Consider the following 15,058-nt stretch of genomic DNA (forward strand, 5'->3'; position numbering starts at 1 on the left):
TTCATACTAGTATGCAGGCCTCAGATACCATGGCCGCAGCTGCCGCACACTCACACATCAGGGAGGGAAAAGTATGCACGCACAACACTTTCACATTTTCTCTGTATCTCCCACACACACATATAGGACACATTCTCCCACACGTAGCCTACTTATCACCACCTTTTAGCATCCATTACAACCAACAAACATGATGGAGGGAACACACATTCCTCTGCTGGTGATACCGTGATAGGCATTGGAAAGAATGGTAGGCGGCTTAATATTTTTGGCCAGTTATGTGTTCGCTCCTACCCCAGTAGTTCTCATGGGGTCTGGATGAGCTAAGGCTAAAGCCTATAGGCTAAGCCAGGCTATCAGCCGTTTGCACACAAAAAAATTGCCTGCCGGCAATTTTCCGTGGCCATATATATGATATGCATCAATTTGGGAGACTGGGTGTCCTTGACATGAAAATGTTTCAGGAGAACCACTACACCCGATGGGCTTCTAATATAAGTTTTATTATGTGCAAAAGAATCAGATATTGGTTATGTGTTCGCTCCTACCCCAGTAGTTCTCATGGGGTCTGGATGAGCTAAGGCTAAAGCCTATAGGCTAAGCCAGGCTATCAGCCGTTTGCACAAAAAAAAATTGCCTGCCGGCGGACGACAGTGTGATTTGAGTCTGGCTTATTAGCCAGGCTATGGATGAGCACTGCAGGGTCCTTGGTGGGGCGGGAAGGAGGGGGGGGGGGGGGGGGGTATGGTATCACCAGCAAATGAGTTAATAAAGAACAAAAACAAGTTTAACCACTTAACCCTATTTTCTAAAGCAGTCAATCTAGCTCACAACTCATGGTACAATTAGAGTTGTGAGCTGCTTGTAGATTTGTTATTTAATAAAAAAATAAAATGGAATGGAAGTTATGGAACATTTTAAAGACAAATCTTCTCTGTCCGTGGCCATATATATGATATGCATCAATTTGGGAGACTGGGTGTCCTTGACATGAAAATGTTTCAGGAGAACCACTACACCCGATGGGCTTCTAATATAAGTTTTATTATGTGCAAAAGAATCAGATATTGGCGCCTTATGCTCTGTCACTCTGTGCTGCTGCTTCTTTGGCCAATGGCCGTTCATGCATGCAGCAATAAGCAAGCAACCCGTCTTCATAATCCATTTGTTCCGTCCGTAACATTTTCCACCTCGTTTCATTTATATTCCAACCCTATGGGAGTAACTAACTGTCCTAAAACTTCACGCTTAAACTAAAGTCCCCACGGCAATAAAGAGCACTGGCAGAGTTTCAGTTCAGCTCCCTCCCTCTCTCTCTCCCTCCCGCTGGAACCGTGTGGTTTTACGCTTTTGATCCCCGAGGGACCTCGCGCTTTGCATTCCTGTCATTCCGACCTCAGTCCCTCCTCGGTTACTTATTATCGTCGCCTGCGCTCGCTCGCTCTCTCTCTCTCTCTCTCTCTCTCTCTCTCTCTCTCGCTCTCTCTCTCTCTCTCTCTCTCTCTCTCTCTCGACAACCATTTCAGAGTTCAGCTACAACAGGCAGCAGAAGCACACGAGACCACGACCGCTCGTTGGATACAGCAACGAGGGGGGATGAGAAACTTTTGAAACCGAAGAAACCTTTGTGGAAATAGTGGAATACATCATCGACATTACTTCAAGTTTAATACTTTTTCGCCGGGGGAGAGAGAGCCTGAGCTGGTAAGAGAGAGCTTTTTTCCACTTTTTTTTAACCACAATAGAAACACACATACATTGTTGCTATTTTTGTTCTATTCCGAAACATTTTGGACTTGCGTTGTCGTATCAAAACTTATTTACGGAAGGTTAAGTACCGGATAACTTCGCGAGGAGAAAAGATGTAGTTTTATTAGAGGCTAAATTTGGCTTTCGTGCGGTTTTGCTCCCCCGTGAGATTGGAATTTTTGCGGCACGCATTTTGGCATGTAGTGGGAAATATGTCCACACGTGTCGCTATTTAGTTGGATTGCACACACCACCGCAACACCAATGATTTTTAGTGACTTGAACTTTACAGTCTTTTATGTTAGTGTCAGTGACTAGACAAAGCAAAACATTTCTTCACTATAGAGGCGGAAATTAAATCTCCCATATGTTTTTGTATTGTTGTGTTAGGTGTTTTTTTTGTTTTGGTTTTGTATACAGATAATACAGTGTCAGTCAGTGTCCTTGTTGGGAAGGCAGTGGGCCTACAGAAGATAATGTGTATGCTGTTCAGAATAATATTAAATATATAATGGACTAAAAAGACAAATAAAAATGTAACAGAAGGGAGTTTCAAATGAACAAAAATACATATTTGCAAATCATATTTCATGTCATAAATGTTTAGTACGGACATGATCATCTAATCCTTCACTGACATTCTTGTTATTTATTATTATCAATGTGCTAATTTATTCTGCTCTCTTCCAGGTTCGGGGCTGATTCTTGAATATCGTAGAACGGATCTATAACCTATAAGATCAGCGGAGAGCATAACGACGACAACGTCCATACTAGTCCTACATGGCGTCCACCGAGGAACCGTCTGGCACGGTCCTGCACCGACTCATCCAAGAGCAGCTTCGCTATGGGAACCCCACAGACAACCGCACCTTGTTGGCAATCCAGCAGCAGGCCTTGCGCGGAGGCAGCGGCAGCAACAGTGGGCCCGGCAGTGCCGGCGACGCGTCCAGAAGCCCCCGCTCCTCGCTCGAGAGCCTCACGCAGGAGGACCCCCAGTTCCCCCAGCTGTCCGCCAGGCAGGAGCCCCAGGGCCAGGAGCACCAGGGAGACTACCAGCACTCGGAGAACGGCTACCAGCTCTACCAGCTGCACGGAGAGGAGCTGCCCACTTATGAACAGGCCAAGGCTCACTCCCAGTACCTGGCGTCGCACTGGGGCGGCCCTGCTGTGCAGGTCGCCGCGGCGGGCGGCCCTCTCAAGCAGCTCCACGAGGAGGCCCTCCTGCACGAGGGGGACTTCCACGAAGAGGCCGACCTGATGGAGGTGAAGCGCGGCCATGCCCGGTCGCTCAGCGAACGCCTCTTGCAGCAGATGTCCCTGGAGAGGAGCGAGAAGGCCTCTTCTCAAAGCTACCCTGAGCTGGCTTACTACACCCCACATGACCCCCAGGGCACAGGGCCCGGCCTGGACAAGCGCAGTCCACCACCAGAGTATTCTGTCCCCATCCAAGGCCAAGGATTTATCCCCCACCACCTGGCTCAGGAGCCACAGCCTCTGCAGTCCCAGCAGCACAGGTACACAGGGGTCGGTGTTCAACCTGTGTGTGTGTGTGTGTGTGTGTGTGTGTGTGTGTGTGTGTGACTGTGTGTGACTGTGTCTGTGTGTGACTGTGTGTGTTTGTTTGCATTCATGTTTACACTGGCACCGTTTTCCATTTTCATAGCCATAATCATTATGATCACAGACATTACCTCATCATGGCCTGTATTTCATCTTTTAAATGGCCGTTCTCGTAATCGGCTCCCAGGGCTGTCATTGCGTCTTGCATGCGTAAACAAAAATACAGTGAATCACCGTAGTGTCCTGGGAACATGTCCTGGTGGAGTCCATGCACATAGCGTTCGCCATGCCTTGCATACTACTACAAAGATAGTTCCAGGTGCTTGCGATACTTTGGATGCTTTCACCAAAGCTATGTTCCCCATATAGGTTGTCACATTCTTAGCAGGCCTGGAGTCTGCTTGTCTGTTTGCTGGTAGAAGAGAATGGAAGGACAGGTGTTTAAAGCGATACGTATCTCGATGCCTCGCTTAAGTATAGTTGTTTTTCTCACACCCCTGTAGCCAGCTGAGAACCAATTTAGGCAAGGTGCCAACATGTCAAGACATCTTTATGTTCCACCAACCAGCTGAAGTCTTGTTGAAATGAGAAATGTGCATACTTAATTAAGACATTATAGCCAAGTAATACAACAAAAAAATTAAATCGATTATCTCTAACCCCCAGGTATGCGCAGCCTGGCCAGACAGCCGAAACATTCTGCTACAACATGTTCACCGGACTGCCCCCTGCTGGCCTGGAGGAGCCAAACCAGGTGGAACTGCTGCTGATGGAGAATGAAAAGCTGAGGCAAGAGCTAGAAGCGCACCGGGAGAAGACGGGCCGCATCCAAAAGGTATTAGGAGAAAAAGAATCGTCCATCTTCTGTCTTTTATGCAGTTGCTCTTGCAAACATTGTGCACTTGAGGGTGCAATACATGTATATTACTTGAATACTCCTAACAGGGTCAACAAAGAGGGGGTGCTTGCTTGTATTTGAGGGGCGCTAGCCCCTCCTATGCCCAGCAGCCTTGTCTCGGTGTACCCCACAGCGATGATTTGATTGGCTGAGAGGACAGAAAAGTGAGGACGCCAAAAGTGATTGGCCGGAAAGTGATGATGTAGGATGATAAGAGCGCCCCTCAAGTGTGATTTCTTTTTAAAATTCTGGAACTGTCAGTTAGATGAACAAGACCACAGGCAGCACAAACTCGCGCCAGGGGAGTAGTGAAATTGGCATACATGTCCCGAAGTCGGATGAAAACTGAAGCGGCGTATGCCTTGCTAGACATTAGCACCTGTCTAGGAAACCCTATCCTAGTGAGCAGTTGTCCCTCGCACATCCAGCACACACACGCGACACGCCCTCCCCCCCTCATCTGCGCTGGACAGATGAGAGTGGCAGCTGCTATCATCCATACCGCAGAATCACAAACGGAGGCCGTCAGGCAGCTACTGTGTCCACACTTCCCCCATTGTTGTAGTTGACCCAGAGGAGGGCTGGCTGTGTGTGCCCTTTAGTTCCACTGAGGCTATAGATTCTCAGTCTAATCCAGGACATGTCAGGGTGGTTGACCCCCTCGGCACAGCTGACCCACGTAGAAGAGGGTAGAGGGAGAGAGCTCTCTCTCCGTGGCAGGCGGCCGACTGCTTTCGTGCTTTGATTAAAAACTGAAAGGATCCTTTTGTACTTCACTCTTCCTCCTTTATTTTCTTGACAGTAGCTGTCATTGTTTTTTTCTTCCAAGCATAACATTTGCGTAACGTAGTGTAGTGTATGTGCCGAGTTTCATAGTCAGCTCCGTAGTCAACAGGCCAAAGCATGTCTCTCCACCTTTTAACAGGATGGAACCAGGCCGTGAGACGTCGACGCGACTCACTCTAGCCATTATATGTATTAAAAAAAAAAAAGAATCAACTGCTTTCCGCTGAGGTTACGTCATTAAGCCATTGCCTTGTCTCAGCCTTAAAGAATGATAATTGCCAGGGTTGGAAAGTTTTCCCTGTCGGGCCGCGGCCCTGAGTAAACATGCCTGTGTGACTGCTGTAATGGTGTGTCCACAGCCCAGGCACAGGCATGCACACCTTTCCCGCAACTGGCGGCTTGCCCAGACCTCTGTGTGAGTGCCTTTGTGCGTTTCATCATAGTGTGTGTATGTGTGTCGTGTACTTGCGCGTTTGTGCACTCACACCTGGAACTAGGGCTGTTGGCCCTCAGGAATGTAGATATAAATCAGTCACACAGGGAGTGGTGCGGGTTAGAATTCCTGTACGTACACACGCACGCTCACACACACACACACACACACACGCACACACACACACACACACACACACACACACATGTGTCCTGTTTATACTGTATACATAGCATTCTTCATGCCCATATGTATTTTTATGTACTGTACCAATATCCCCTCTGCCCTCTGGCATGTCAAAGTGGCTTACCAAAGAATCTCTCCACTCTTTCCTCCTGCTCTCTTGCACCCCTCTTGTCACCTACAGTTGGAGCAGGAAATCCAGCGTATTTCAGAGGCCTATGAGACCCTGATGCAGGGCAGCAGTAAGAGAGAAAACCTGGAGCAAACCCTAAGAAAAAGACTGGTGGCGGAGATCAGGAGATTGCAAGACTTCAACAGAGACCTGAGAGGTACAGACTACATTTCCCACAACCCCCACAGACAAGTGGAAGTCCTGTTTTTGTAGTGTGTGGTGACACAGACACATGGTCACTGTAGTACTGCGACTGTATAACTTTTGATGAATTGAACATGGTGGACCCTCTTGTACAAGTGTAATGCTTAATTGGGTCGGCCACTCGCAGTTAACAGCCTTTGTATTGAGTTTGTGCTTGAAGTACTGTAATTCTGCAAACTGTTAATAAATATTTCAATCAATCAATCAATCAATCAATCCTACTGTACAGTGAATCTGAATACTAACCTGAACCCACTTTGGCCACCACAGAAAACCTTGAAAACGCCAGGACGCACGTCGCAAAAGAGGTGGAGGTTGCCGACCACAACCAGCACATCATGGCCAAACTACTTGAGCAGAGTAAGTATGTCATCCTGTCTGACCAGATTTTTCTCCCAGGCTCTGTGACACCCATCCCCCCCCACCCCACCCCAGTTGCGATCAACATTCTTGATTGGATTGAAAGCCTACCATGGGGCCCTTTAGTAGCTAAGCACATCCTGCATGCAGGAATTTCACTTGCATAACCTCTGCTTATTTGGTAAGTGGGCTTAGAATTCAGCGCAGCTCGCTTGGAGGGAAGGAAACGGGGAAACTAGAGGAGAAATAAATCACAGACAACAGTAGAAGACCCCCACCGCCCCCCAAACCCCTGTTTAGCTTGATTTATATTGTCTATTTAAGAATGGATAAGAGCAGAGCTGAGAGGTGTTTCTGTGGTCCGAGTGAGGAATGTTCTGGCCCATGTGGGTCAAAGGGAGAGGGCGCACCACCCCCACTTCCTCCGACCTCCTCCTCTCGGCATTCCACGAGTGCTTGGGTAAATGAAGAACATCAGCCACGATGTTGGAATCCTGGGACTTATTAGCGGGTGGTTGGAACTCCGTAGGGAGAAATGGCAGACTGATATTTTTACTTTTGTGGGAAGGGGATTCAAGTGACTTTTGACCAGCACTGTTGTCTTAAGTGGTATGCAAGTTCTCCTCGGCGCACAGTTTAAACCATTTAGGCCTGACGTAAAAAAAAAAAAAAAAAAAGCTTTCTAAATCATGACAATTTTCGGAAAGATTTGAGGCACATTTTAACGATTTTTCAAAAATAGCAGACCTACAAGTTCATAGCGCGCCACTCGGTGGCGCGCTATGAGCTTGTAGATCTGCTATTTTTCAATAGCTAAATTATAACATAATGTATGTAACCACCAAAAGGGGTTCCCGCTCAAAATGGTGAGATTGAGACCACCATTACAAAAAAAATCATGATCATTTAACCATCATCTGTTGGACATGCGCTAACCACATGGCCTCCTTTTTTTTTTTTGCTTTGCCCCTTTTTTAGACGAGGAGCAGAACTTTGAGCGGGAGCGCGTGGAACGGGAGCTGCAGCGCCTCCGGGCCACGGCGGACGAGCAGGGCCTGAGGTCGGAGCAGCTGGAGGAGGCCCTGGAGACGGCCCGGGGCCGCGGCCGTCAGCTGGAGGAGGAGCTGCGGAGGAAGAGGGCCTACGTGGAGAAGGTGGAGCGCCTGCAGAGCGCCCTGGCCCAGCTGCAGTCGACCTGCGAGAAGCGGGAGAGCCTGGAGATGCGCCTCCGGACGCGCCTGGAGCAGGAGCTGCGGAGCCTGAGGGCCCAGCAGGTATATATATATATATATATATATATAAACACCACAGGAATTACCTGTCCAATCGCCGCCTATTCGAAGACATATCCTGCACGTTCAGCGCAGAGGTCAGGGCATAGAGTATTAAAAGGATAGAGACTGATCTGGCGCGAAGCTCCGCCCCCTCCGCTATTCATGTCAGTGGAAGTTGCTCAGTGGCGTTTTGAAGCACCCGGAAGAGCCTTCTACTTCCGCCTTTTTCCCCCCGATTTGGGCACCAAAATTTGGTGCCCAAAATGCGGAAGTGCAAACGCGCTCAACGTTAAAGCCCAGCTGCACAGGGTTTCCCAATCATACTTCCACGGGTCCGCCTGCAGTCCCTCCTCTCCTCTTACTTTTGTCGAAATTAAATTTTTGTCACGGACATACAAAATGAGAAACACACAAAGAGCTGGCCCTGAATGACCCATTACAGGTCTGAGGTCTGTAACTCTGAGATTGTACAAATGGAACCAAATGGACCCGTGGTCCCATTTGTTAAGAGGTTCCTTGCAAATAAAACATTGGAGAACCACTAGTACTAGTTGGACTCCTAATAATATGCCATAGTAAATAAGTCTCATATTATGAAGAAAACCCGGAGACTGACATTCAGTAATTGGGTCTCATGATCAAAAACATTATAAGCTAATGGTGTGTTAAAGAAAGAAATTATCATGGACATGACAAAGTCTTTGCCACGGACACGTTTGTCCATGTACGGACATGTTGACGACCCCTGCTTCAGCGTAACAACAACAACAACATCGCCTAACACCCCCCGTCTTGTTCCCCTCTCCTGCCCCCCGCAGAGACAGTCTCAGCCACCAGGGGTGACGGTGAGCTCTCTGCACGAGCGACTGCGCGAGCGCGAGGAGCGCATCCTGGCCCTGGAGGCCGACATGGTGCGCTGGGAGCAGAAGTACCTGGAGGAGAGCACCATGAGGCAGTTTGCCATGGAGGTCGCTGCCACCGCCGCGGCGCAGAGGTGAGCCTGGCGTAGATCAGAACGTTATAAGGCCGATTCATAGTCCAGTTTTCGTAGCGCGCCACTCGGTGGCGCGCTATGAGCTTGTAGATCTGCTATTTTTCAATAGCTAAATTATAACATAATGTTTAAAACACCAAAAGGGGTTCCCGCCCAAAATGGGTTAAACATGCACTGGTATTTTCTTCTACACACACGTGCATCTGGCGGTGTGTTAAACATTTTCTTTTGGATTTTGCCGACCTGATCCACAGTATCTCCTTCCCTTCACAGAGACACCACCATCATCAACCACTCACCCTGTCACTCCTCCAACAACAGCTTCAACGAAGACCTGCCAGTCGCTGACTACAGGAACCAGGAGATGGAAAACAGGTACGGGGTTAACAGATACGGACGCCACTGTTTGACTAAGACCAACAGACACCAGATAGATTTACTTAATCATTTATCATTCGCTCAATAATTGATGTTACTATAAGCTGATTAAAGTCACTTAACAATGCATGCAGTCTCTTGCACACAAACGTCATTCAGGTTTTTGTTAACAAAAGAAGTGAATTCGTGGGTCCTATAGTGTTTTAATGGCTCCACTGGTTGTTGTTTTTTTGTCCTTAGGATCCGTGCTCTCTATGCCCAGATCCTGGAGAAGGATGCTGTGATCAAGATCCTTCACCAGCGGCTGCACCAGGACCAGGGGAGGAAGGACCGTGTCACTACCCTCGCCAAGAGGGACGCGGGGCTCCGAGCCGCCATCTCCACTCCCTCCATCAGCACTGCCAGCTGCACCGCCAAAAGTCGAGGTAAAGAACATTGCTGTTGTTTTACTGACTATAAGACTGTTTTTTTTTTTTCAACCACATGAACCCTGGTGTCCCTGTTCTGGGCATTCGATGATGCTATTTTCAGCAATGAGAATTGGTTTAGAGCAGAGCATGTGAGCGGTGCGGAGGGGGGGAGTGGAGCGGGGTGTGTGTGTGTTTGCTCCGTGTTTTGTTGTTTGCATGTTTTTATTATAATTTTGCTGCTCAGCGACGTATCTGACGCAAATGAAGGTGATCGCTGTGGGGGGTGGGGTGGCAGGGAGCGGGGTAGGGGGGAATCGACACGAGCGAGCGGTACAAAAGCCGGCTGGAGTGAGTGGGTTTCCCCCCCACTCTGCGCCGCTCATCAGAGTGTAAAAAAAGGAAGGGACCAAGTATCAAACCCTGGGGCACATCGGTCAACGAAGTATACAGGGGTTGATTGGTTAAACACTGAGCGGTATGAAGAGGTTTTGTTGGTAAGAAAGTTGAAGAAACAAATTTAAAGCATTCCTGACTTTTCCTTCCTGCAGGTAAAAGCCTATCAGACGACCAGACGCCGTTGCCACTGCATCGTCTCTCTGTCCAGTCTGAACCCGGTAGCCTCGACCACCATGAGGAGGATGTGAAGGCCACAACCAAGCTCAACAGCGGTGAGTCGTCTTGTCTTGCAGGCGTGTGTAATAATTGTGCATGCGAGCGTGCGCCGAGATCAGCCAGCCACCCAGCAATGCGGAAAATTTGATTGTATATTAATTATTAATTCTACGTAAATTTGTACGCATACTGCACATGCTCGAAGTCACACATGCATGGACACGTTTGTACACAGCTATACACACATGAGCACACAAACACATCTGCGTGCATGTAAAATGTGATTTGAACCCTGACGCCGTCACATTAAGTATGGATGGTTCCTGGCACTCATTGATTAGCCATACCATGACGTAAACCAGCCAATGAGACGCCAGCTGTCCAGGTCATAGTTCATAATGCGGGGCCTTGTGGAATGTGCACGGTTAGGAAATGATGACCTATTGACTCTTAACTCGAGTGGTTTGTTCCAGTATGGAAAATCTCTTTTGACCTTTAGCCATTGGCAGGATTGCTGTATCCGGGGGGAAATATTTCAATGTTTACTCATTAAACATTCATACAATTATTCATTCTCTTTTTATTTTTTTTATTTTTTCAGACAAGGCAGCACCACCGAAGTTGCCTTTGAACCCCTTCAGAGGCTTAGATGACCTGGAATCCGAGGCGGTCGAAATCTTCATTTAAAAACAAAGACGAGACTGTTTGATTCTGGACACAAAAGAAAAGGACAAAGAGTTGACGAAGAAGAGTCTTCCTTGACGGCTGTGGAGAGCGAAAGTCGATGTCATTGATGTAGAGGTTGGACATAACACAGAGGTTACACGTGGCAGGAATGTTGTAGAAAGACAGCAGAATGTGTGTTTAAAAAAACAGAAGACGAAGAGAGAGAGAAAGAGAGAGAGAGAGAGAGAAAAAGACTGATCTCACATTTAAAGAGACAGAGCTGTGCTCTGTCTCTGTCTGTCTCATGGAGCTGGGCAGCTGCTGGGAGGCTGCCCCGTCTGGGGGACCAAAATGTGAATCTTTTGCGGTACTCAAGACAGTATTGTGGATTGTAAACGGCGCAACATGTTCTCAGAGAGTGTATGCCAAAGTATTTATATAATAATTGCTTCTCATTTATACTACCCCCCCCCCCCCCCCTGTCCCTCTTGTTCCTGTTCACAGAATCAAGAGGGTTCTATTTATCTAATCCGGTTTCCACATTCCCCAAATATTAGCTAAAGCCTCGAGCCCCTCTAGATCGATCTTCAGGACAAGGTTATCTTTGTGAACTCCCAACCTGCATTCCCCTCCCCCTGAAGAAATGTTGAGTTAATCTGAGTTAATTTATTCTCATGGAATTTATCTGGTTGGGAAAACTTCGCCTTTGCTCTTAAACTCATAAAACATGAAACACTGTTGATTTCTATAGTCTCGCTGTTCATATTTCCAAAGCTTCAGTAGCGGGTTCTACTAAAGCTCAGAAGTACGTGTAGTGACACGAAATGTAGAAAAGACGATGTTTTTTTGTTTTTGTTTTAGTTTTAATTTTATTTTATTTAGTAGGGTGATGTGGCATGGCGTTGATTTCATCTTATTTTGTGATTATATTCTCCTTCTCAAGGTGTGTGTGTGTGTGTGTGTGTGTGTGTGTGTGTGTGTGTGTGTGTGTGTGTGTGTGTGTGTGTTATTTCCTGATTTGGCGTATCTGCTGGTCCGAACGTCAACGTCAAGGATAAAAGCTGCAAACTACACCGTTTTTGGTTTTTGTTTACTGTGAGCTTTGAACTAACAAAAAGGTTAATTATATATATATATATATATTTTATACAGATGTATTATTTTAGTATAATAGTGCTGAGAGCAGGATGCCAAAGAGTTTATCTTATGTTTTATTATGTAAGTTATGTGCAGACAATCACGGTCATGTCAAGCTGTGTATACCAACCAACCAAGTGTTGACCTCAAGCAAAGACATTTCTGTGAACTCCTAACAATATGAAGGTTGTTAAAATCAAATTCATGCAACATTTCATAAAGCAATAAAATATTCTAATATATGCAAAAGCTGGTCTCCCGACTCGTGATGACTGGGCGGAATGAGGCGGAATTTCAACAATTCGCTCAAGCACCCTGACATTTACACGGAAAGCAAAATATAACTGACCATTCTCCTTTCCTATTCCTCTGCACATCCAATCACTCCACGTCACCTTATCGCTCTGCTCTTCTTCACACATTCCACAACCGTCCACAGAGCAATGAACGGCGTTTGTTTTTCTTTTTTTTTTTAAATGTTTTTTTTTTTGTGGCTTTCGCCTTTATTTTATATTTTTTTTATGGAGGGACAGACAGTAGGCTGACAGGAAATGGGGAGAGAGATGGGGGGATGACATGCAGTAAAGGCCGTCGGGATCGGGAGTCGAACCCGCGGCACACTGCCAGACTGGATTACCAGCCAAGGTGCCTGGACCGCTGAGCCACGGCCCAGGCCCAATGAAAGGCCTTTACCTCGGCGTCCTTCCACAGCGCAGTGAAAGGCCCTTCCCTCCGCGTCCCTCCGCAGAGCGGGCTAGCTTCTTTCGTTAATGAATGCCAGAGAGCTGCATTCTTTTGGGTTCAGCTTTCCCTGGTGGCCTGTTCTCTTGTTCTCTGCTCGAGCAATGAAGAGAGTGTTTGACATACATAGCATTCTTAAAGGGACAATGTAACGATATACTTAGACAAAGGCAGGTTTCTCCCAGATTAGTGGCTGATCCCCGTTCAGCATACCTATGAACGGGCAACACGCCACTGCCAACATTCATTACATTTCATAATTGGTCTATTTTATTGTCCCCCGATTCGACTATCAACACCTGGACTTAGAGAGGTGTTTGTGTGCTATTTTTAGGCATGCCACAGTGTGAGATACAGATGAGAATAGAATGATGAGCTCTTCTGTTATGTGATATCTGTTTCTGTTTCTGTCATGCATCTCTATATATATATATATACTTCTTCTACACACACACACACGCACACACACGCACACACACACACCAGAAGATATTGACTTGTACCAGTTTGTGCCGGTACTGAGCTGACAATGAGACTTCACAGTGAGGCAGGACAATGGCACAGAGAATGTGCTGGGGTCATCAGAGCAGGAGGTTGACAGCTACAGTTTTCACACACATCCCAACATTCTGCGTGTATGTGTGTGGCTTGGATGGCCCTGTGGGCATGTACTGTATGTACGTAGGAGCCAACACACCCTAGCGATCATTTCCTTATAGCAGTGTCTTTTCTAACTTTTTCATGGCAAGGAACCCCCACATTTAAATATTTTGTGCCAAGGAGCCCCGTACAAGATTTGTGTTGTTAAAGCTTTTTTTTTTTTAAATAGAAGAACCACAAGCTCACAACGCAAGGGGCAATGCTTACACACAGGCTCTGTAACATCATCTGTGGCATATCAATAAACTTTGCTTTTTAGATTTCGCAAACACTTTCATGAGTTGACTTATTCATAATTTCATCTCTTATTTCTATGGAATCAGAACAGTCTCACATGCGTAACTCGTAAAGTGCAATCCATGATATGGAATCACAACAATCTCATAAATATTTGTAACTCGTGAAGCCAATGCGTACGTTGAAAATCAGATTCCCTTCTGGTGTAATCTGACTCACATGTATGAAGCAAACAGAATATCTCTCAATGTTGTCGGTTAACTTGTACACTCGCAAAGTAGTGGTAGTCACTTCCTTTGAATATACAGTGTCCAACCATGCTCATTCCATGTGCCCAGTCAGAGTGTGTGTGTGTGTGTGTGTGTGTGTGTGTGTGTGTGTGTGTGTGTGTGTGTGTGTGTGTGTAGTCCAATCTCTCTCTCTCTCTCTCTCTCTCTCTCTCTCTCTCTCTCTATCTCTCTCTCTCTCTCTCTCTCTCGCACGCACGCACGCACGCACGCACGCACGCACGCGCGCATGTGCACACGCGCATGCACGCACGCACTCCAACAGGCACAGATGTTAAGTATGCCTTTGTGCGGTTTGATAATTAGATAGGGGGCACTTTAAAACACCTCAGCATGCCTGGGCTTGGGCTTTTTATAAAGAGGAAATTAGATGGCAGGATAGCATGAATGCTTATGACAGAACAGCTTGTATGGGAAAACACAGAACAGGAACTAGCGGCATGCAACGCAATCAATCTTATTTATGAACTGAGAGCGTTTATCTAGCACGCTGACTGACACAAGTTTGAAGAGCGGCCAACATTCCTGAACCAATGTGAAAAGGCGGTCGACATGTTTGGACCTACACTGGCTTCAGTTTTTGCCTAAATGTAGGCCTACACTCCGTACAACGGTGTCATGCACCGAACATAGCTGATCTACAAGCTCGCACGCCACCGTGAGTTTGTAGAACGGCTATTTTCGACTACGGCTTTCTTCACAGAGTTGTCATGATGAAAAAGGATGGGACATAGGCTACAGTATAGGGCCTATAGGCCTAGATGAGAGCGTGATCAGAGGTCACATTCTCTAGCATGTGCTCTAGCATGTCAGGAAACGTCCTGAGATTTTAATTTTGCTACATTTTTGCTATTGCTCAACCACATGAGAGCTCTGCGCTGACCTTGATTGTCATGAAAGGAATGGTTTTGTTGAGGGGCTACACATCTTAGTTTTTTAGTTTTCTTATCCCTTTTTTTGTACTGCAGGAGTTTTATTGCCTTCTTTTGGCATTTTACGGGTTAACAGCGCATGCCTAATATGCTTCATTCTTTGAAGTTTCAGCACATTCAGCAAATTTGCTGATGGTAAACACTGATATGAAAGTCAAAGGGGGAGGAGGAGGCTTCTGGGACACAGACAGACAGGAATCCAATCCTCACACTGGGCTAATTAGAGTGGTGACTGTACACAACACCATTCTGTTATGAACTAGGTCACAGGCATTCAATAAGACTCGCAAACCTTTTGATCCAAGGTCCTGCCTAAACCTCTTCTTTCTTTGCCAAGTTCAGACACGAATTATTCAAACCAATAGCAAAATGTTTGCTTTGC

The 15,058-nt window shown here is 46.7% G+C and overlaps 1 protein-coding gene across 1 annotated transcript; it reads left to right on the forward strand.

Moving 5' to 3' along the window:
• The first annotated feature begins 1,538 nt into the window (after positions 1–1,538).
• On the forward strand, positions 1,539–12,185 carry LOC306912519 (angiomotin-like 2a). The gene is made up of 11 exons (XM_079488809.1): positions 1,539–1,704; positions 2,440–3,266; positions 3,979–4,147; positions 5,797–5,941; positions 6,259–6,348; positions 7,327–7,622; positions 8,441–8,616; positions 8,890–8,991; positions 9,235–9,419; positions 9,953–10,072; positions 10,618–12,185. Exons 2-11 carry the CDS (start codon positions 2,533–2,535, stop codon positions 10,701–10,703), a joined length of 2,103 nt encoding a protein of 700 aa, XP_079344935.1. The 5' UTR covers positions 1,539–1,704; positions 2,440–2,532; the 3' UTR covers positions 10,704–12,185.
• Positions 12,186–15,058: the final 2,873 nt, after the last annotated feature.

The sequence above is a fragment of the Electrona antarctica genome (genome assembly GCF_951216825.1).
Source record: "Electrona antarctica genome assembly, chromosome: 19".
Classification (NCBI taxonomy): domain Eukaryota; kingdom Metazoa; phylum Chordata; class Actinopteri; order Myctophiformes; family Myctophidae; genus Electrona; species Electrona antarctica.